Below are 20,991 nucleotides of genomic sequence, written 5' to 3' on the forward strand. Positions count from 1 at the left end.
CTCTCTTTTTTTCTTTTATGCTTTGTGCTTATTGAATTTATTTTCTATTTAAGAAGTCTTTCTTATTCCAATGTCATGAAACTATTCTTTGGAATTTTTCTTTTATAAGCTTTATTGTTTTAGCATTTATGTTTAAGATGTTTCAATCTACAGTTCATTCTGAATATATTTTTGTGTTTGGAGTGAAGTAGAGGTCAAATTTTATTCTTTACAAATGAAATTCCAGTTGTTTCAACACCCTTTTTTTATTTTAAGGTTTTTCTATTCCTATTTAGTTGACTTGGCTTTGTCAAAAATCAATTAGCTGAATATTTATGAGTGACTGTGAACTCTTTTTTCTGTTTCATTGATCTTAGACCAATGCCACACTTTATTACCAGGGATTTATATTAATCTTGAAATCAAGTAGTAAACTTCCTTCAATTTTTTTTCTAAAATAATTTTGGTTGTTTTGTTTTTATTTTATTTATTTCATTTATTTAATTGAGATATAATTCACTTATAACATACTAGCTTTAGATGTACTACATAATGATTCAATATTTGTATACACTGTGAAATGATGACCACCATAAGTCTGTAGTTACCATCCGTCACCATACATAGTTACAAAATTTAAAGAAAATTTTCTCTAATTTTTTGCACAACTTTAGCAAAGTTTCATGTCTGCTGTCCTATATGACAGTTGCTTAGAAACAAATGTGGTATAAGGATACATACTGACAGTAGCAGAAAGTGAGGACTAGGATTAACAGTGAAGGAGAGGAGCTTGGAAGCAGAGAGCCCCAAATATAAAAACCATAATACTTGAAAGCATTTCACGTGTATAACAAGTAGTTCCTTCTTTGTTGTTCCTGATAATAATGCTACAGACACTACCAAGAACGTATATCATAGTCCATGACCCCTGATAATAAGCAGGGGAGTAGATATCTTAGAATTGCATGCAAATCAAGATTAAAAATTATTGATACCTAAAGAGTTATACATTTGTATCTCCAAATATACTTACAATTAAGTTGTTGGATAAGCAAGATTTTGCACTGTGTGTGTGTGTGTGTGTGTGCGCGCGCATGCGTGTGCAAAAAGCATTTTGATTTGTGGAAAAAATTGTTGATAAATACATGGAGATAAATTGTGTTTCCTTTTCAGAAAGGACTAAATACTAAATTCTAAATTGTCATTCTGACTGGATATTTTATGTCTTAAATCTTTTAGTGGCTTGAAAATGTATTTCACTTAACCTAAAATTTTTGGTGTTGATTTACATATGAATATGTATGTTGACAAACTATTTTGCAATTTAAGACAATATTTATCCCTTTGGATATTGTCTAACTATTTTAATTAGAAAAAAATATGTGAAAGAAACCTTATTTTATATATAAGCTTTATGTTGACATTTTCTAACCAGCAAATATATATTTTATCTAATTGTTATTTCCTTTTCAATGTTAGGGATTTTTGCCGTCAGGATGAAATCTGTGATTATTATTTCAGTATCGATGCAGATGTTGTTTTAACAAATCCAAGGACCTTAAAAATTTTGATTGAACAAAACAGGTACTACATAAAATTCATGTCGATTTATTTAAAATGACAATCATTTTCTGTGTCTATGTGGGCACACTATACTTATCTGTGTTTAGTGAATTGAGGGGAATCACATGAAGTTATTTTCTATACCTTATAACTTTCAATTCTGATTAGTTTTCTTTTAAAGGAGTCAAAAAGAAAACAACTTGATGAAAATTAGAAGTATTTAATATTAGTTACAATCACAAATGCAATGTTTATCAATTATAGTTGGACTATTTTTCTGTTTAAAGCTAGATGGAATTATGATCTATTTGGAAAATTTGGAAGTTTTTTTCTCTGTAGGTATTTTTAAATTAGAATTCATAAAACCTATGATCTTTTGAAAAGTTATTGCAGAGATCTAAGTTCTTAGAATTTGAAAAAAAATTTCAGAGATCTGTGATTTTATTTAGTATTGAACTAATAATTATTACTCAGCAGTACCTATTTTTATTTAACTGAAGTGTGAAAAAGACACCATCTATACCAGCTTATAATGATATTAATCATTATTTATTATATTACTCCTATTCCTATTAATACTTATTAATCCTCTTATCAATAGCATAGCATACCTTTAATATGTGCTCATTAAATGACCTGTATTGTTTTTACGTGTGTTTATATATATTAACACAGTATGTGCTTATTAAATGACCAGTATTGTTTTTAAGTATGTTTATATATATGAACACAATTAGCAAATAGAATGGCTAACAGTGAAATGTTAGAATTACTGTTTTTATTCTGCTTAGTAAAATATATAAGAAATCTGTTATGCTATTCTAACCTACTCTATATGTAATATAATTTGCCAATTTGAGAATTTAGTTATTACTTCAAAATCCAAGATCTCTTAGTATTAATCTCTATATACAGCCCCACTGTATATCTAGCAATAGATGCTTATCTATCTAAGATAACTATCTATAAGTTACAAGTAATTTTCAAAACGTATGAATAAGGATTTTGAAATAAGGCAAGGAAAAGCATTTAGGTTATCCTAGAGACAAGGGAAGGGCTATAGTTGTAATTTGTAACTCTTAAAACCTAGTGGAATTCAGTAATATTATCTTGAATTTGTAGTGTTAATTGCCTCTTAACTTTGATTTAAATTCAATATTGTGGAATGCACATTTTAAAAATAATCTTTGTATGTTTTTACTATATATGACACTTTTGTAGGTACTTACTATTCTTTTAGTGAACTATTTAATGAATTTATACTATGGATTAAGCGTATATCCCCTTTAATATTAACCTAATGTTTTAAACCTTGTAACAAATAAAATTACCTCATAAGTAACTCAGCTGCCATCTGGGGCCATTGTTCTTGAAGTGCCAGTAAAACTCAGGATATTTCTCCAATTCCATAAATTTCTGTTACTGATCAAAGGTTTTGGTTCGTATGACATTTGTGGTTCTTGCTCCTGTATCCAAACATGTAATTTTCAGAAAAAAATTTACATCTACCAAAAATGTTGTGAGATTTAGTAGACTGAAGGTTAGAGGGACGGGGATGGGTCACATCTTAGGGCATGTGGCTTTCTAGCATCTCATCAGCTCTTTTCCCTTTCCTCTTCCTATCTCTGCCATTTACTGCCTTGCTCCAGATTTTACTCCTTCAGTAATATCGTGTAATTCAGCATCCCCTAGCTGCTATCCTGATACAGGAGTCCCCATTATCCCTAGAGGATATGTTCCAAGACCCCAGTGGATTCCTGAAACCACAGATAGTACCAATCGCTATGCATACTATGTTTTTTCCTATATATACATACCTACGCAAAAATTTAATTTCTAAATCAGTCACAGTAAGAGATTAATGACCATAATAAAATAGAACAATTATAACAAAATGCTGTAATAAAAATAACATATGAGAATGAGGTCTCTCTCTCAAAATATCTTCCTGTTCTGTACTCACCCTTCTTGTGATGATGTGAGATGATAAAATACCAGTGCATGAGATGAAGTGAGGTGAATGATGCAGGCAGTGTGATGTAGTGTTAGGCTTCTATTGATCTGATGATTCACTGTAAGGAGTATCATCTGCTTCTGGACCATGGTTGACCCCGGGATAATTGAAACCATGGAAAGTGAAACCATGGGTAAGGGGGCCTACTGTATTTCAATACTCAAAAATATTGAGGCACACTGCAGACAGAGTTTGATTTCCATTTCTTTGCCCGGCCTTCTTTGGGAGGCAGCTGGGATTATAAATTACAAGATTTTTTAAATATATATTTGATCTTGTCAGTTATTACCTTTGAATTCTTTTTTTTTACTATTGAATTATTTCTTAAATCAACATATGTTCTTAAATCAACACAATATATCTAATATTGTAGATATTCTAAACAAAACAGAATATAGGTGTTTTTGGTTAACATTTCATTTTAAAAGCAACCAGGAAAAATAAACCAAAATAACCATTTTGTATGATATGTCTTTATAGACTGTGTTTCACTTTTCTGTGGGTAAGAGAAAGGGCACACCTGGTCTTCTCAAGGCTGGAGTGTTACGAAATAGTTTTTTTGTTGAGAATACCTGGTTCATAAACTTCCTCATGGAGGCGTTGTGTGAGGTTTTCTTTTTTTTCTTTTTTCCTTTTTTTAAATTTAATTGTTAACGTAAAGTGCAATATTGGTTTCAGGAGTAGAATTTAGTGATTCATCACTTATGTACAACACCAACGGCTCATCCCAACAAGTGCCCTCCTTAGTACCCATCACCCATCTAGCCCATTTCCCACCCACCTCCCTCCATCAACCCATTGGTGTTTCTCCATCATTAAGAGTCTCTTGTGGTTTGCTTTTGTCTTCTCTTACCCCTACCCTTCCCATACGTTCATCTGTTTTGTTTCTTAAATTCTACATATGAATGAAATCATGTATTATTTATCTTTCTCTGACTTATTTCACTTAGCACAATACACTCTAGCTCCATCCCCATCGTTGCAAATGCCAAGATTTCATTTTCTGATGGCTGAGTAATATTCCATTCTTTTTTTAAATTTTAAATACATTTTTAAGTTTATTTATTTTGACAGAGAGAGAAAGCACAAGCAGGGGAGGGGCAGAGAGAGAGGGAGAAAATTTCAAGCAGGTTCCTTGCTGTCAACTCAGAGCCTGATGCAGGGCTCGATCTCATGAAGTGTAAGATCATGACCTGAGCTGAAATCAAGAGTCAGGTGCTTAACCAACTGAAACACACAGGTATCCCAGTAATATTCCATTCTCACACTATACACAAAAGTAAGTGCAAAATAGTTTATGAAAGACCTCAGCGTGAGACAGGAAACAATCAAATCCTAGAGGAGAACACAGCCACCAACTTCTTTGACCTTGGCCCCAGCAACTTCTTACTAGACATGTTGCCAAAGACAAGGGAAACAAAAGCAAATATGACCTATTGGGACCTTATCAACATAAAAAGCTTCTGCACAGTGAAGGAAACAATCCACAAAACTAGAAGGTAGCCTGTGGAATGGGAAAAGATATTTGCAAATGACATATCTGATAAAGGGATAGTGTCCAAAATCTGTAAAGAACTTACCAAACTAAACACCTGAATAACAAACAACTCAGTTAAGAAATGGGCATAACACATGAATAGACACTTTTCCAAAGAAGACATCTAGATGGCTAACAGACATAGGAAAAGATGCTCAGTATCACTCATTTTCAGGGAACTACAAATAAACCACAATGATATATGACCTCTCACCTGTCAGAATGGCTAAAATCAATAACACAAGAAACAATAGGTGTTGGCAAGGATGGGGACAAAGGGAAACCCTCTTAACACTGTTGGTGGGAATGCAACCTGGTGCAGCCACTCTCAAGAACAGTATGGAGGCTTCTAAATAAACTAAAAATAAAACTACTCTATGACCCAGCAATTGCACTCTTAGTTATTCACCCAAAGGACACAAAAGTACAGATTCTAAGGGTGCATGCAGCACAATGTTTATAGCAGCATTGTCAACAATAGCCAAACTATGGAGAGAGTCCAAATATCCATCAACTGTTGAATGGATAAAGACGTGTGAGATTTTCATAAAAACTGACACCACCAGGGGTGCTTGGGTGGCTTCGTCAGTTAAGCTTCCACCTGACTCTTGGTTTTGGCTCAGGTCATGATCTCACATTTCTTGAGATACAGCCTCACATCAGGGTAGCGCAGAGCCTGCTTGGGATTTTCTCTCTACCTCTCTCTCTCTGTCCTTCCCCTTTGTGCACCCTCTCTCTGTCTCTCAAAATAAACTTAAAAAAATGGCCACTACTATAGTTCATTTCATTTTAAAAGTAATTCTAGAGCAGCTTCGGATTTTGTTACCTCATTTGGAAAGTGTTAACACATTATAAATTAGATTTTCCTAAGAAAAATGTGACTTATTTTGAATTTGTAACATGTGCTTTTCTCAAAGGGACTACTTTCCTGGTAGGTAGTCAGATCGAGTGCTATGGCAATTACCACCTATTTTGTTTTTTACAGTAGTTGAAGGACCAGAAGAATGTTCAGTGTTGCCAGGCTAGCACAACCCATTTTATAAGCTATAAAAAAAATTTAAAAAGAAACATACTTTAAAGTGATTCAGGACTTAACTTTAGGAAAACTGGCATATTTATAAAAATCTAAGCTCATCTTTATTCATTTTTTCACTCAACAAATATTTATTGAATAATTGAATACACCAGGGACTATTATGTCTTCTCAATGACGGTGAAAATATTTGATTTCATTTAGCATAATTTATGAACTACTTAACATAATTAAATAATGGAAGTAGTTTGACTTATTTTAAAAGTCGTTTTTAGACTTTCATTAGCATTTTCAATTTTTCTTTTTTGTTACTTGGTTTAAAAAAATTAGTGTGCTTAAGAAAAAGTGGAAAGAAATTCTCATTTTTCTTTTATTTTTTCCTTCATTTATTTATTTTTATTTAATTTTTAGTTAGTTAACTTACAGTGCAATATTGGTTTCAGGAGTAGAATTCAGTGTTTTGGACTTACCATGTGTGTATTAAGTGAACTTTAGTGTTTTGGTGTCATGCTAAGCCCAAAACACACAATTCAGCGGTAACTTAAGTATAAATAATTTCTTGGATTTGCTTTTCTCTCACGCTGTCTTTAGAAAGATCATTGCCCCTCTTGTAACTCGTCATGGAAAACTGTGGTCCAACTTCTGGGGAGCTTTGAGTCCTGATGGATACTATGCTCGATCGGAAGATTATGTAGATATTGTTCAAGGGAATAGAGTGTAAGTTACTTGATCTACTCTTTTACTGTAAAAGTGCCATAATCTCAAAATGTGGTCTTGTTAACATTACCTGAATTTTTATTCCTCTTTTCTTTGTGATTAATGGAAATTTGAAAACCTGGAATCCTGAAATACTAGTGTAAAACTAATATTAAAAGAATCTGTTTTTGAAATTCTAAATCTTCACAGGAACAAACTTACTGCTGTGGGAAATGTAGGAGACACTACATGGTTAATAGGGGCAGCCAGAGATAGCTGTCGGAGGAGTAGTAGTATTTAGTTCGAAGTTTAGAAAAGGAATTTTGTTTAGCTGATTTTTCTAGCGCCCAGGATGAAAATTGTTTTGATAGCTTTTAAAATTTACAAGTAAACCAACAAAAACAATACCAAAGACCATAACTTTCCAACATTTCCTACTGCAAGAGTTTTGTGTGAAGTAGGTAGTATTCTACTTTAAAGATCACTTTCTTCACTAATATCTGGTTTCCACTTCTAGAGTTTGAAAAGAATATGCTTGCTACAAAGTGTGTGCATGATTGATACCTGTTTCAGAGACAACAGTTGGTATTTTTTAGACTAAAAAATATCACAAATGTAATAGTGTGGTTTTGCTAAGGTAAGATAGAGAGGCATGTTATCTTTTATTTTTTCTACAGATGATGGACCAGAGGCCATCTTAACTGAGTGTTAAGGGCTTTGCCTAATTTCTCAGATGCCTCCACCCACTTAAAAGCGAAAACATTCTTTCATGAGTAAATATATGTGCCCCTAAATTTAGAGTAAAAAACCCCACACATTTATTGTTGAACAGTTGAGTATGAAAAAGATGTTTCGCTTGTGAAAATAGTAATAAATTTGAATAATACAAATATGATAAAAGCTTTTGTTAGCTGCGGTTAAGGAGCATGATAGCTGAGAAAACACTATTCAGATCATATACTATTGTTTCAAAGTACTTTTATTGTCTCTCTGAGGATTTGTATAGACCAAATGCCTGATACTGTCTGTGGGTATAGCAGAAATAAGGGCTCACAGAAGTGGAATAGAGAATTTATGTTTCATTTAAGTTGCTTTAGGCACTGGTGATATTTTGTGCAGCTTCCTGTCACTGTTGTTTAAAGTGTAAGAAAAAGAATATGGGAGAGGCTTTTGATCTAGTTAATACAAGAATGCACTTCATGGCCAAAAGCTACATGAAGGAATGACATCTTATGACACGTACACATGTAAGGGTGTGTGTGTGTGTGTGTGTGTGTGTGTGTGTGTGTGTGTGTGTTTCTTCAAAACTGAGACACTGCCTACTCCGCCAGTGATAAATTTCTGAAATCAGATGACACATTGTATATTTTTATGGCTGTTTCCTTTGAGGCTCATCTAGCAAGACTAAGTGAAATCATATTCCTTTTAATATCTAAGTACATTTCCTTGGTCAAGATCTTTCCTTTTTGTTCTCTAAAAGCAACAGGCATATGCCTTCAGGCGAAACCTTACTTGCTGTTCTTAGGAAATGAGTCATGTTCAGAATGAGAAGACAAATGTGGGGAAGAATAAAGGACAAAATAGTGTCTCTCAACACCATGTACTTCTAGCTATATTTTTTCTTATCTTTCTACAGAAATTTGAGTTGGCTTAGTGAATTTCCAGAGAATATATTTTAGGAAAATTTTAGGTTGTATTCAGTGGCGTGCTGGTGAATGTGTAACAACTGGGTCTTGGGGTTGAGGGATGCCCTGATTTGTAGTGTTTGGCAGTTTCTGTGATGTAAATGCTCCTGCCATGGCTGATTTCAAGCTTCCAACATGAAGTCACTGAGTCTAGACTTGGGAAGTGAAGCTAAGTGTTCTGGGAGCCAGTGTGAGCTGGTTGCAGTACACCATAGGGTGTGTGTGTGTGTGTGTGTGTGTGTGTGTGTGTGTGTGTGTGATTATTTTTGCTATCACTCTGCTTGATCCTAAGTGGAAATACTTTCTGTGTTATACTCTAACAATGACATGAAGGATTATAGTCAAAATGCTAAACAGATAACAGTCTTAAAGTGAAGTTTATATAAGGAGTTAGTATTTATCAAATAAACATGTAGTGTGTAACAAGTAATGTCATAGATGTGTGTGCGTATATTTTAAATATCATAAAATGTGTTTGCATTTGCATGTAATTTGATTCAATAATTTATATATACAAAATTTAAAAACATACAGGGTGCTTATTTTAAAAACATAAAAATAAACCTTTAAATATATATATATATATATATATTTTAATTTCTGGTATTTTGGAATGTCTTGTCTTTACTTTCAGAGGGATATGGAATGTCCCATACATGGCTAACGTGTACTTAATTAAGGGAAAGACGCTCCGATCAGAGATGAATGAAAGGAACTATTTTGTTCGTGATAAATTGGATCCTGATATGGCTCTGTGCCGAAATGCTAGAGAAATGGTAGGGTATACAATGATGGCTTGCTTGAATGTTATTATAAAGTGGCCTGCTTTACCAGTTGATGTGTCATTGTTTTGATGCTCCTTTTCTTTCTAATTTGTAAGTACTAGCCAATTTTTTTGGTTCTGTATGGAAAAAACTGGGAGCAGTTATAGAGCATAATTTGTGACCATTTGTCTGTAGAAACAGTTTGAAAAATGTTAGCTTTGGTGCTTAGGCTAACTCATAAACAACAAAAAGATTTCAGTCACAAACATGGATTTGTTGCAAATCAGCTTTGCATTTCTAAGAAATCATGTTTACTTTCATTCAAAATTTTATAGTGGAAACCTGACCTAGTTAAATTAATTAGATAAGTCTGGGTGAAACAATCCTTTACACATTTAAGAAGAACACACTTTTGTTCTGAAATCAATGTCTCCATTATTTCTGTTGTTACAAACTGCACACTGCTCAAAAGGCGCTCCTCACCACTATACTAGGAGAAGGACTGAGTTACGGAGTGTATTTGATCTGTGTGAAAAGTAACGATACATTGTTTTTCTACAAATATACTTTCATTGTAGAATTTTAATGATCGTGGAAAATAGTTTGTTTTTCAAAATGTGTAAATGTTGTAAAGGCTGTTTGTATAGTTTTCTGTTTTAGAAATGATTGGGTTATTTTATTCAAATTTATATATACAAATGTGATTTTGGAAAAAATCAGAAAAGTTGGCAAGTATTTTTTTCTAGTTTAATAAGGCATGTATTGTTGGAGTGTATGTGTTTTTCCTACAAGCCTGTGTGCATTGTTATATCGAGTATCTTCAGTACTTGTGATTATAACTTGTGCTCATCTTTTGCTAATTTGACTCAACAGCGCGTCCTGGAATGGCCTGTCTTACACATTTTCCCCTTTGTCTTAATTTTGTGTCTAATGAAAACTCTACTAAGGAATGAGCTTGGATTTATGTTTGACCAAAAAAAAAAAATTGGGCTGGAGTTGTTTCTTTGTGTGCACTATAAGCTTTGCTTTTTATGCATGTTGTCTATGAAGGACATTTCAGAATGTCAGCTTTTGATCAAGGGCTGCTAATTTTATTTACCTAAGAATACCTGAGAGAGTATGGGTGTGCAGGTCAACTTACCCAATGCTTCTCTTCATTTTAGACTTTACAAAGGGAAAAAGACTCCCCTACTCCGGAAACATTCCAAATGCTCAGCCCCCCAAAGGTGTTATTTTTATTTATTTTTATTGATTTTTGTTTGTTTAATTAATACTAGATATGGTATATTGCCTAGCAGTAAAGTTTCTTTAACAGTCTTCTTTCCATTTAGCATGGTAAAATGTTGGTATTCATTGGTTCTTAATTAGTGTATGTGTATGTGTATTTTGTGTGCTGGGGATGGGCATCGTGTGATATTAAATTCTTAGTTCTTCAGGCTGATGTACATTTTATGGTTGACAGATGAGAAAGTTAAACCCAAATCTCTTTCACTGGTTTTTCTAGTTTTGTTTTTTAAAGGGAGAGAAGAAATAGGAGTAAGTATAAAGTATATCTTGATTAAAATGAGATCTGGGTACCCTTCATCATTATTTTTTTTTATTAATAACTAACTCTTTTACCATTAAAACAGGTACAAAAAGAAACAACCTTACCATGGTGGTTTTTGCCAAGTTTATTTCGTTTAAGGCAAGGATACGAGACTGATTTTCTTTAGCTGCCTTTAATGAGCAAATAATTTCTGTGTTCAGTTTTTAAACATCAGGACAATAAGAGAATGAAATAGTCTGATGTAAAAATACTGACATTTGAAATCTTGTTTAAAAATGTGACATCTTCTTTGAAAGGGAAAGAAGCCAAAAGAGGTACAATTCATTGCACTTGGTGTCTCAAAAATATTTCTGCTTTCAAACAGGAATTGTTTTTCCCCTGATGTCTACATCTAGGATCAATGAGAAAGGGACAAAAACAGTCATTCTTCCTCTTCTTTTTTTCAGTTGAGTGTCAGTGCTATCAATTAGTTTTGTGTGGTGCCTGAATTTATAATTAATAAAAGTTTTATCTCTTTTATTTTAAATCATGCATGTTTTTATATGAGAAATAAAATGCATGTTCAGGAATGAGATATAAAAGTTGAAATTAATATCTCCTATATATTTTTCCTATGGTTAAGTTTATTTTCTTGTACTTTCCTCTAAGATTGTTAATACTGTTATTCTTTGGCACATAGGGTGTGTTTATGTACATTTCTAATAGACATGAATTTGGAAGACTTTTATCAACTGCTAATTACAATACTTCACATTATAACAATGACCTCTGGCAGATTTTTGAAAATCCTGTGGTATGTACTTCATACTCAACTTCATTTATTTCTTATTTTCAGATGTAAATCAGTTGGGTTAATAACATGAAAATGTGATAAGAAGCTTTAAAAAGTTAAAGTTTAAAAAACAGTTTAAAAATGTAATCAATTGTAGCTTTCAAAAATAATATAATTTAGTATAATAATATTAATTATAATTAATACTCTGTTAATTATAATAATTTAATATAATAATAAAAAAATTTTTAAAGGTTTTTTATTTATTTTTGAGACAGAGAGAGACAGAGCATGAACGGGGGAGGGGCAGAGAGAGAGGGAGACACAGAATGGGAAACAGGCTCCAGGCTCTGAGCCATCAGCCCAGAGCCCGATGCGGGGCTCGAACTCACGGACCGCGAGATCGTGACCTGAGCCGAAGCCGGACGCTTAACCGACTGAGCCACCCAGGCGCCCCAATAATAAATATTTTTAAAAGCTACAATTGATTATATTTCTTGACCAAGAATTTTTAAAATATAGACGTATATTACGCATGGGGAAAGGAATGATCAGTTTCTCTTAATATTTCTATTTTATATATTCAAAAGCATCATCAGATTTTTAATTGTAATTTCAGAAAAACTGTTTACAAGTAGCTCAAGAAGAGAATTCAAGGAGTTAGTTTGAGAAAATACATTTTATTTTATCTTATTTATTTTTTATAACAATTTTTTGAATGTACACCAAAGACAGCCAGAGAAAATTGCAGAGTAAGTGGATTCAGCATGTATAGAAAGTCTTAAATTGAGGAACCTATTTCCTTCTAAACTCTAAAATTATTTCTTATCTTAAAGATCTGAATCCTCAAGGAATTCGTTCCTTTTTTGTCTTGCTGGAGCCTATTCTCTTCAGTCAAATTGGAACGTTTATTCCAGGGAAAATACTCTCTTTAGTATTCATCTGTGGAATGCTACTGTTTACAGCTTTCCCCTTGCCAATAGTAAAAGTTTTAAATTACAAAGACTCAATCCACCTGATCAGAATTGTCTTTTATTTCGCAGGAGTAGTTGACAGCCAGGAATAGTAAATTCAAAGTCTATGAAGACTCTGTTGAATAGAAAAATAACATTTTTTGACATTTTTGTATTTTAAAAGTATTTTTGTTTCGTTTAAGCTACATATCTTCATCTTTCACAAGAGTGTAATTAAAAAGAGGCTTTTTAAGTGGTGAGGGTGGAATTACATATTTTACTTTGGCGCTGAGCCTCTTGGTTATTTTGAGGAATAGAATTATTATATTTGTTGGGTAATATTAGCTCCTGAAAAAATGTCCCAAATTATATCCTGAATTGTAGACATTTGTGTCAGGATTCATAACTTTGGAGAATATGAAAGGAAAACATCAGAAGTAAGTAGGAACTGCTTTTCTTTCCATGGCTTTGTTTTGTTTTTGGTAGATTACCCTGATCAATACGCCTCATGAGGGATGTCCCATAGCAAAATATTCAACCATTGTCCTATTATCAGAACTTCTAAAAAATTAGTAAAGTAAGAGTTTGTTAAATGATATTTGAAAGGTGGCCTAAAATGAGACGTTAATGCCTTAATGTGAGATCTTAGGAATTTTTTTTTTAATTTCAAAAAATCGATAATGATGCATAAAAAATAGTTAAAGATTCTGAAATGTTATAAATGATTTTTTTCTAATTTCCTCCATATTCTGAAATCAGAGAACTAATCAGTATTAAAGGAATTAATGAGATAATGGAGTAATTTGATTCTTACAATTATATACGAAGTATAAATGAAATTTATTTAAAGAATTTGAAGATAACTTTGGTTCTTTCATATGATCTACATATAAGCAGAGATGTGCAAAATCTAAGAATGGCATACACATTATCAGGGTTTCTCTGAAATATGGCTTAAAAGATGTATTTCAGACAAACATTTTTTGAAACATATTTTGATTGGAATTATTTTGAGTCTATACCTCAAGTCTTCCCTTCTGGTTCCCCATGTTTATACTTTGTAAAGAGAAAATTAAGAATTTTGTTAAACATGTCTAAATACAAGAGATTTTTTTTGATACGAAATGTCTCCACATTTTCATTTATACCCTCTAAATATGTGATTTTTAAATTAAACACTTGACTCAGGAAGAGAATTCCTTAGCTGATATTGACACAACTTGAGATACCTTAGTATGTGGTTTATGTATCAGAGCTTAGTCAAAGAAGATTCAGATTCCTGAGTTAGCATGAAGACAAGTTTTCTCTTAATGTATGGTTCTATACCTTAATTTCAGTAACTAAAAGAAATGAAAATATTAGTAATCCATGATCATTCTTTGATACATAATAAAAACAGAAGTGAAGAGAGAAAATTTAAATACATTTAAAATATCATAACTATTTTAGAGTAATTCACTCTCAAAGTCCTGTATATATGAGTAAGACCCTAGTTGATTAATTTGCTTATTTTTACTAATATTTGTTAGGATTTTGTTCTTTACCATTAACTTTTAAGCCCATATTTACCTATCCCTGTGCTTATGCATAGAATACAGCATACAAATTTTAAAATCCTGAGGTCTAAAAATTCATAAATAAAAATTTCATGTTTCATAGAATGATGTGAACATATAAAGTCAGACAAAGTTTAACAAGTATAAACTGGTTTCTGAAAATTCCTTTTTGGTCCAATAACACTAGTCATTTATAAATTGAGCAATTTCTAAAATGCATACACTTTATATTTTCTATTATTTATTAAAAGGTATTTGCTTTATTCTGTGCAATTGATTTTTTTTTTTGATAGGACTGGAAAGAAAAATATATAAACCGGGATTATTCAAAGATTTTCACTGAAAATATAGTTGAACAGGTTTGTATTAATAATTTCAATGATGTGTAGAGTACTTTTGCTATGTTTTCCAGAAGGGAACAATATTAATGCAATATTGCTTTATCAGAGGTGTTGTGAAAGTGGAGAAGCCATCTTGTAGATAAAAATCATGTGGCTTAATTAACCTTAAGGATCATATAGTTGTAAAAATATAGAACATGAAGATCAACCATAATTTTAAGATCATTGCCTGTTTTGGCCATACTTTCAAATGTTATAGCTGTCCCAAACCACTAAAAGTAAGGAACCTTTGGCAAATCTCTGAGGTAGCCTTCATTTAATAAAAGTGTATCTTTGCAAGAAATTGATCTTTAAGAGTCTCTTCTCAAAGATGTCTTTTAAAAAATGAACTCTGTTTTAGGTTAGTGTTCCAAACTGTTGCTAATACCTTATTTCAGAGAACGTAAGGCATCTTTGATTCTGAGATGCTCTGTTATTTTGTGTACTGTAAGAAATGACCAGAATACTGCCAATTAAACTATGACATAACGTTTTCTAGTCATTTAGAATTTTTAATTTTATACATATTGGAAGAGCTATTTTAGGCTTATCAAGGTATAGATGTTATCATATGTTGTAGGGCACTGTATGCATAATAATTTCCATTTCAATGGCAAATCATAGTGTACATTATTTAAAAAAAATTTTAAAGGGCAAGTCAACTCAAGTGCAACACCAGGTAAATGCACACATGTACATCCACACACACTGATATACACATACACACAAGGTGAAACTATGAAAATTTATCAAGTATACATACACTGTAGCATTACAGCTACATCATAGTGGTTGCCTGGTCAAATGTGAGTCCAAGATATGTTTTGATTTTACAGATGTGAAAATGCAAAAAGAAAAAAGTCTTAGCATTAAAAAAAAAACTAACATTTGTAACAGTTATGTCAATAATATTGGGCAAACCTCTTAAAAAGGCATCTAAGTGAGATGAGTATGGAGTATTCCATCCAATTACTTTTGCAATCTATTTATTAGTTAAAAGACACAAAATATTATTCTCTTAATGATGATCCCTTGTTTTATAGCCTTGTCCCGATGTCTTTTGGTTTCCCATCTTTTCTGAAAAAGCCTGTGATGAATTGGTGGAAGAAATGGAGCATTATGGCCAGTGGTCTGGGGGGAAACATCATGTGAGTTGTACTTTCACACAAAGAACTATAATGTGTATGATGGATAGGAGGCGGGGGGTGGATATTTTGAGAATTTAGAGGAGATTTGTCTGTTTTGTCAGATATCTCTGACTTATGTACCTCAACACAGGGGCTAGCCAAGGCTGTCAAGAGAACTCTGGTTGCATTTAATCTATCTGGCCTCAGTTTCTCATTTATGTATACAATTACACTGGATAGTTTCTAAAGGTCAGTGTCTCCAGGCTGGAATGGTAAGGAAATATATGCCTATTGTGTGCTATTAAGTCTTCTCCAAGGCCACTTTTTATTCTCTGCGTTTTCACAGTGAGCTGTAGTGAAAATACCAAGACAAAGTTTATCTGGTTCACTGCCAAAGCTTTTTCTTGTGTGTAAACGTTGGAAGAAGAAATCTGTTTGAACGCCATTGGTGTAATTCAGTACTGAATTTACATTCAGTGTCAAAGACTTGGCAGGAAGTATTACTGTTGGTGGTTCAATGTGTTTCTTTTCCTCTGAGAATTTGCACATGCCTGCTCCTTAACAATACCAAGGAATTCTAGAATTCTCTAATATTACTGCCTCTGCTCAACTTCATACCCCAGCTAGTTAGCCGAAGTTCAAAGTATGAGAAGGAACCTGAAGCCAGCAGGTTGTAGGATAATAAAAAGCAATCGTGGAAGGACTTGAGGTGTCATAAAATTGAAGTGGGGAACATAGCAGGGAAGGCCTGTTTTCAGTGATAGGGGATCCAAAGAGCAGACTGGCAGAATCTTTATCCATCAAGTATCTAAGACTGCCTGAAGGGTTACTGTAAAAAACTAATTTTTTTAGAGGGCATAGGAAGGCTTTGGAAATAAGTTTTATTTACTTGATAGTCAGACCTCAAATGTATATTAGTAAGTAAGAAAGGAGTCCATTGACTCTGCAATACTTTGCTTCATCATTGATACATTTGCAAAGCCATGTTATCTAAGTTATTTTGATAGTTTTGCAATTAAAGCAGATGGTACACCATAATTGAACAACTGTTATTTTTATTGTCTATTATGATCTTGTGGTTGAAAAAAATTCCAAGGTAATATAAATGTGAATTGCATGTGGACCACGCTTTATGACATCATTAATGCTGTTTCTAGGATAGCCGTATATCTGGTGGTTATGAAAATGTCCCAACTGATGATATCCACATGAAGCAAATTGATCTGGAGAATGTATGGCTTCATTTTATCCGGGAGTTTATTGCACCCGTTACACTGAAGGTCTTTGCAGGTTATTATACGAAGGTAGTTATGCTCCCATTCCTCCCGTCTACCTCCTACTAGTTTTTACACAAACGTGCTATTTTATATTTTTATTAATAAGCAAATCCATTGGTTTACTTTGCTTTTTTTTAGGGGTTTGCACTATTGAATTTTGTAGTGAAATACTCCCCTGAAAGGCAACGCTCTCTTCGCCCTCATCATGACGCTTCTACATTTACCATCAACATTGCACTCAATAACGTGGGAGAAGATTTTCAAGTAATTATGGCTTTTATTTTTTTACATTTCTTAAAAGAAATACGTCATTACGATAAGGTTTTTGCCTTATTTTTTAAAAATTCTGCTCAGAGGGCATAATTTGAATTTTGCCACCGATTAGAAATTAAACAATAAGCTGATACATTTATTTGTTCCATCTCTTCTAGGGAGGCGGATGCAAATTTCTGAGGTACAACTGCTCTATTGAATCACCCAGAAAAGGCTGGAGCTTCATGCATCCAGGGAGACTCACACATTTGCATGAAGGACTTCCTGTTAAAAATGGAACGAGATACATTGCAGTGTCATTTATAGACCCCTAAGTTATTTACTTTTCATAGAAATGAATTTTTCTTTTGGAATGGATGAACATGTCTTTGGAGTTGTGCTTGAGAAGATGAAAGGAATATTTAAATAACTTCAACAGAACAACTTCACTTTGGGCCAAACGTTTGAAAAACTTTTTGTAAAAAATTGTTTGATATTTCATAATGTCTGCTCTGAGCCTTAAAACACAGATTGAAGAAGAAAAGAAAAAAAGTAAAAGCAAATATTTATTTCTATGCCTTTTGTCTCTGAGAATAATGGCAACTTTCTGATTTCGTGTTTCATTTGATCAGATACTCAGCTACAAATGTACAAGTGACAAGTGAGACTAATAATATTTTATTATTAAGAAAGCTCGGGAAGAATGTTATTTATCAACATGTAGACAAAATGAATATAAATGAATATTGACAATTTTTGAATCATTGGAAAACTGGAGTTATAACTGAATTTGTATACAACTAATTGTGTAAGTACTTTTTTGATGACCTATGCAGGTACCTTTTCTAGAAGTTACTGAAGGAATACAGAGAACAATAAATATTACACAGTGTTTTTCCTCAAGACACTTAGTCTAAAACACAATTGAGGTACAGAGCCAGTTGAAAACATTTCTGTTTATATTGTTAAAGAGTTTTTTTGGTTACATTTATATTACAAATCCAGCCCTCTATTCCTTCAGATGAATTTTCCAAGGTGGATTATATTGAGTCGGTATTAGATTTAGGAAAGCTTTCAAAGCTTTCCATTATTGAAAGTATATCAAGTATCAACCTAAGATCAGCAAGTGTCTTTAAGTCAAAACAGACTTTTGATTTTAATTCTAGAAAATAATGAGGAAAAGAAAATTTCATGAGATTAGTAGTAGCATTTTATGATTTAAAAAAAAACTTTGTTAAGTACTTGAATTTTGTATCAGGAAAATAAAGTTGGTGAGCCTTTCTTCTTCTCCTCGCCCTTTGTCTCCCTCCTCATTCTTTTTTAGAGAGTTATTCACCTTTGTGTCTTCCCAGCCTAGTTCCCATTTTATCCTCCTTCTTACTTTTTTGATTACCTTTTCTTGATCCCATTTTAAAAAAATTCCCCAGCACAAAAAAATTTGTGTCTTGAGTTCTCACCATTTTTCTGAGTGCAGTTTAAATATACTTATTGTAGCTACTGTTTTTAATTTAAAGGTTAAACTTGAAAAAAAAAGTTCTAAGTCATGGTGCCAAAATTCATTTTTCTAACACCATGTGTTAGAAACTTATGAAAAATAAAGTAATTTAAAATAAGTTTCTCTTGGTCTCTTTATTATTGGTGATTTATCTTTAGAAGAGAATATATGATGGGGTATCCAAATATCTGGATATAACAGGCTATGATTTTTCATTTTGCTTGGTACATTTACTGATATTATAATAACTTAATGAAAACTCTGCTCATTGAATTATGAATTGAATTGTAATTATGTTCAATCTGAAAATGATTAGAGATTGACGTAGTTATTTTACAAGAGACGAAATAGAGACAAAACATATATTCGATATATCTGTTCTGTGGTGTTTTTCAAGTGCCTACTATGGGCCATGAACTGTTCCAGGCACTGAGGAAATAGATAATATAAATATTATAATATTTAACCAAGATAATATAATAACCAAGATAATATAAATACTGGAAGATGGACCGAGGAAATAAGGCAGTTGGGTTCTACCTCTTTTCTTTGGTGGCACTTAATACTCAAAGTAAATTCCAACAAAGTCCATCAACTTTGTTGAAGAGACATGTTAGTAATTCTTTCTGAATTACATTACTGTACTTCAGGGATAGTATTCTAAATATGTAACAACTGGTATGGATGCCAGCCAATCAGAGCAGATTCTGGTTACAAAAAACAGAATCTACCAGTGCAAACCAGCTTAATATCCCTTGTGATACACTTCAGAAGAAAGACATCTACCAGGTCCTGTTTCTTTTTAGTTGTTGTATACATGAACGGCAACTATAGTAACTTTTAATTTCGTGCCATGTTTTCAGAAATTGGACCAAGGCAGTCAACTGAGCATTTTCCATCTTCCCTCTTATCTCAGGTTTTATGAAATGATATGAAATGTACTTTTAAAAAGAACAATTCATAATCAGGGAAGGTGTGAAAAATTCTCCCAAGTAGGTCAGAAAATTTGAAAGATACAGGAAATAGGCAGGATTGGTTGGATCCGGAAAACTGTCACTTGAAGCACACTCACCTCTGGCAACCACCAATCTGTTTTATTTATTTAAAAAAATTTTTTTTAACATTTATTTATTTTTGAGAGAGAGAGAGAGACAGAGCATGAACGGGGGAGGGTCAGAGAGAGGGAGACACAGAATCTGAAACAGGCTCCAGGCCCTGAGCTGTCAGCACAGAGCCCAACGCGGGGCTCGAACTCCCGGACCGCGAGATCATGACCTGAGCCGAAGTCGGCCGCTCAACCGACTGAGCCACCCAGGCGCCCCTCTGAGTTCTTATTTTTAAATTGCACATGTAAGTGATATCATACACTGTTTCAGTTTCTCTGACTTATTTCACTTACCATAATGCCCTCAGGGCCCTTCCATGTTATCACAAATGGTAATATTTACTTCTTTTTTAAGATTGAATAATATCCCATTGTATACATATCAAATTTTCTTTATCCATTCATCCACTAGTGAACACTTAGGTTGTTTCCGTGTCTTGGGTTTTATAAATCCTGCTGCTGCAGTGAACACAAGGGTGCAGATTGCTTTTTGAGATAATGATTTTATCTCAAATAAGATAGACTCCAAGAAGTGGGATTGCTAGATCATATCACTGCTCTTTTTACTGTTGTGTGGAACTGAAATCTTTTGCTGTAGATATATATTCGTGTATTAATTGTTTAACAGAAAGAAAAAAACAGTAGAAAGAAAAGGGGAGAATTCTCATAACTGATTTAGTTTGAATAAATGGAAGTATATTGATATCAATAGTAATTATTTGTGTTTACAGGTGTGAGTGTGTGTGTGTGTGTGTGTGTGTATAACATATATTCCCAAAAAGCTTTAAATGCTCATCATAGTGGCTTTTTTTCCCTAATTCTTCATGTGCATAGGAATCAATGTGAATATTTTCACTTAATACAGATACTTTAGTAGTAGTCCAGTATATTAATTTTCTTGATTCTGCTTCATTTTTGAAAAGCACTAATAATTTACTTGTGTTGGTAACTTACCTGAGAGATCAAATACCTGTTTACAGAATAAAAGTATGGAAAACAATTAACATACGAATTGAGTCCATTCTGTCCATCCTGATGACAGAATCTGTATATTCCTTCACTCCTCTGTTTTCTTGTCTGTCATCTGCACTTATTAATTTCTCTGCTCGCTAAGTCCCCCTTGTATGACATTTTAGGGGTCTGTCATTCATTTGGAATATGGCGTGGCCTATTCAACAGATCTCTTCAAGTTGCAGGAAAGCCAAATACAATTTTTAGTCACAGTTGAGAGTCAGTCTCTGCAAATAGCTCTCT

At 33.0% G+C, this 20,991-nt stretch overlaps 1 protein-coding gene across 2 annotated transcripts in view; it reads left to right on the forward strand.

The window, feature by feature from the left end:
* The window catches only part of PLOD2 (procollagen-lysine,2-oxoglutarate 5-dioxygenase 2), a 100,102-nt gene extending 81,672 nt beyond the window's left edge, over positions 1–18,430 (forward strand). Inside the window, exons 11-20 of one of the 2 annotated variants that reach the window (XM_045037478.1) lie at positions 1,459–1,563; positions 6,718–6,843; positions 9,142–9,283; positions 10,435–10,497; positions 11,500–11,613; positions 14,395–14,460; positions 15,525–15,629; positions 16,766–16,912; positions 17,024–17,149; positions 17,317–18,430. In XM_045037478.1, coding sequence (XP_044893413.1) covers positions 1,459–1,563; positions 6,718–6,843; positions 9,142–9,283; positions 10,435–10,497; positions 11,500–11,613; positions 14,395–14,460; positions 15,525–15,629; positions 16,766–16,912; positions 17,024–17,149; positions 17,317–17,472 — 1,150 coding nt within the window. In that variant the 3' untranslated portion in view covers positions 17,473–18,430. The remainder of the gene's footprint in view (positions 1–1,458; positions 1,564–6,717; positions 6,844–9,141; positions 9,284–10,434; positions 10,498–11,499; positions 11,614–14,394; positions 14,461–15,524; positions 15,630–16,765; positions 16,913–17,023; positions 17,150–17,316) is intronic. The other variant, XM_023260484.2, reaches the window with a different exon arrangement.
* Positions 18,431–20,991: the final 2,561 nt, after the last annotated feature.

Source organism: Felis catus, chromosome C2, assembly GCF_018350175.1.
Source record: "Felis catus isolate Fca126 chromosome C2, F.catus_Fca126_mat1.0, whole genome shotgun sequence".
NCBI lineage: Eukaryota > Metazoa > Chordata > Mammalia > Carnivora > Felidae > Felis > Felis catus.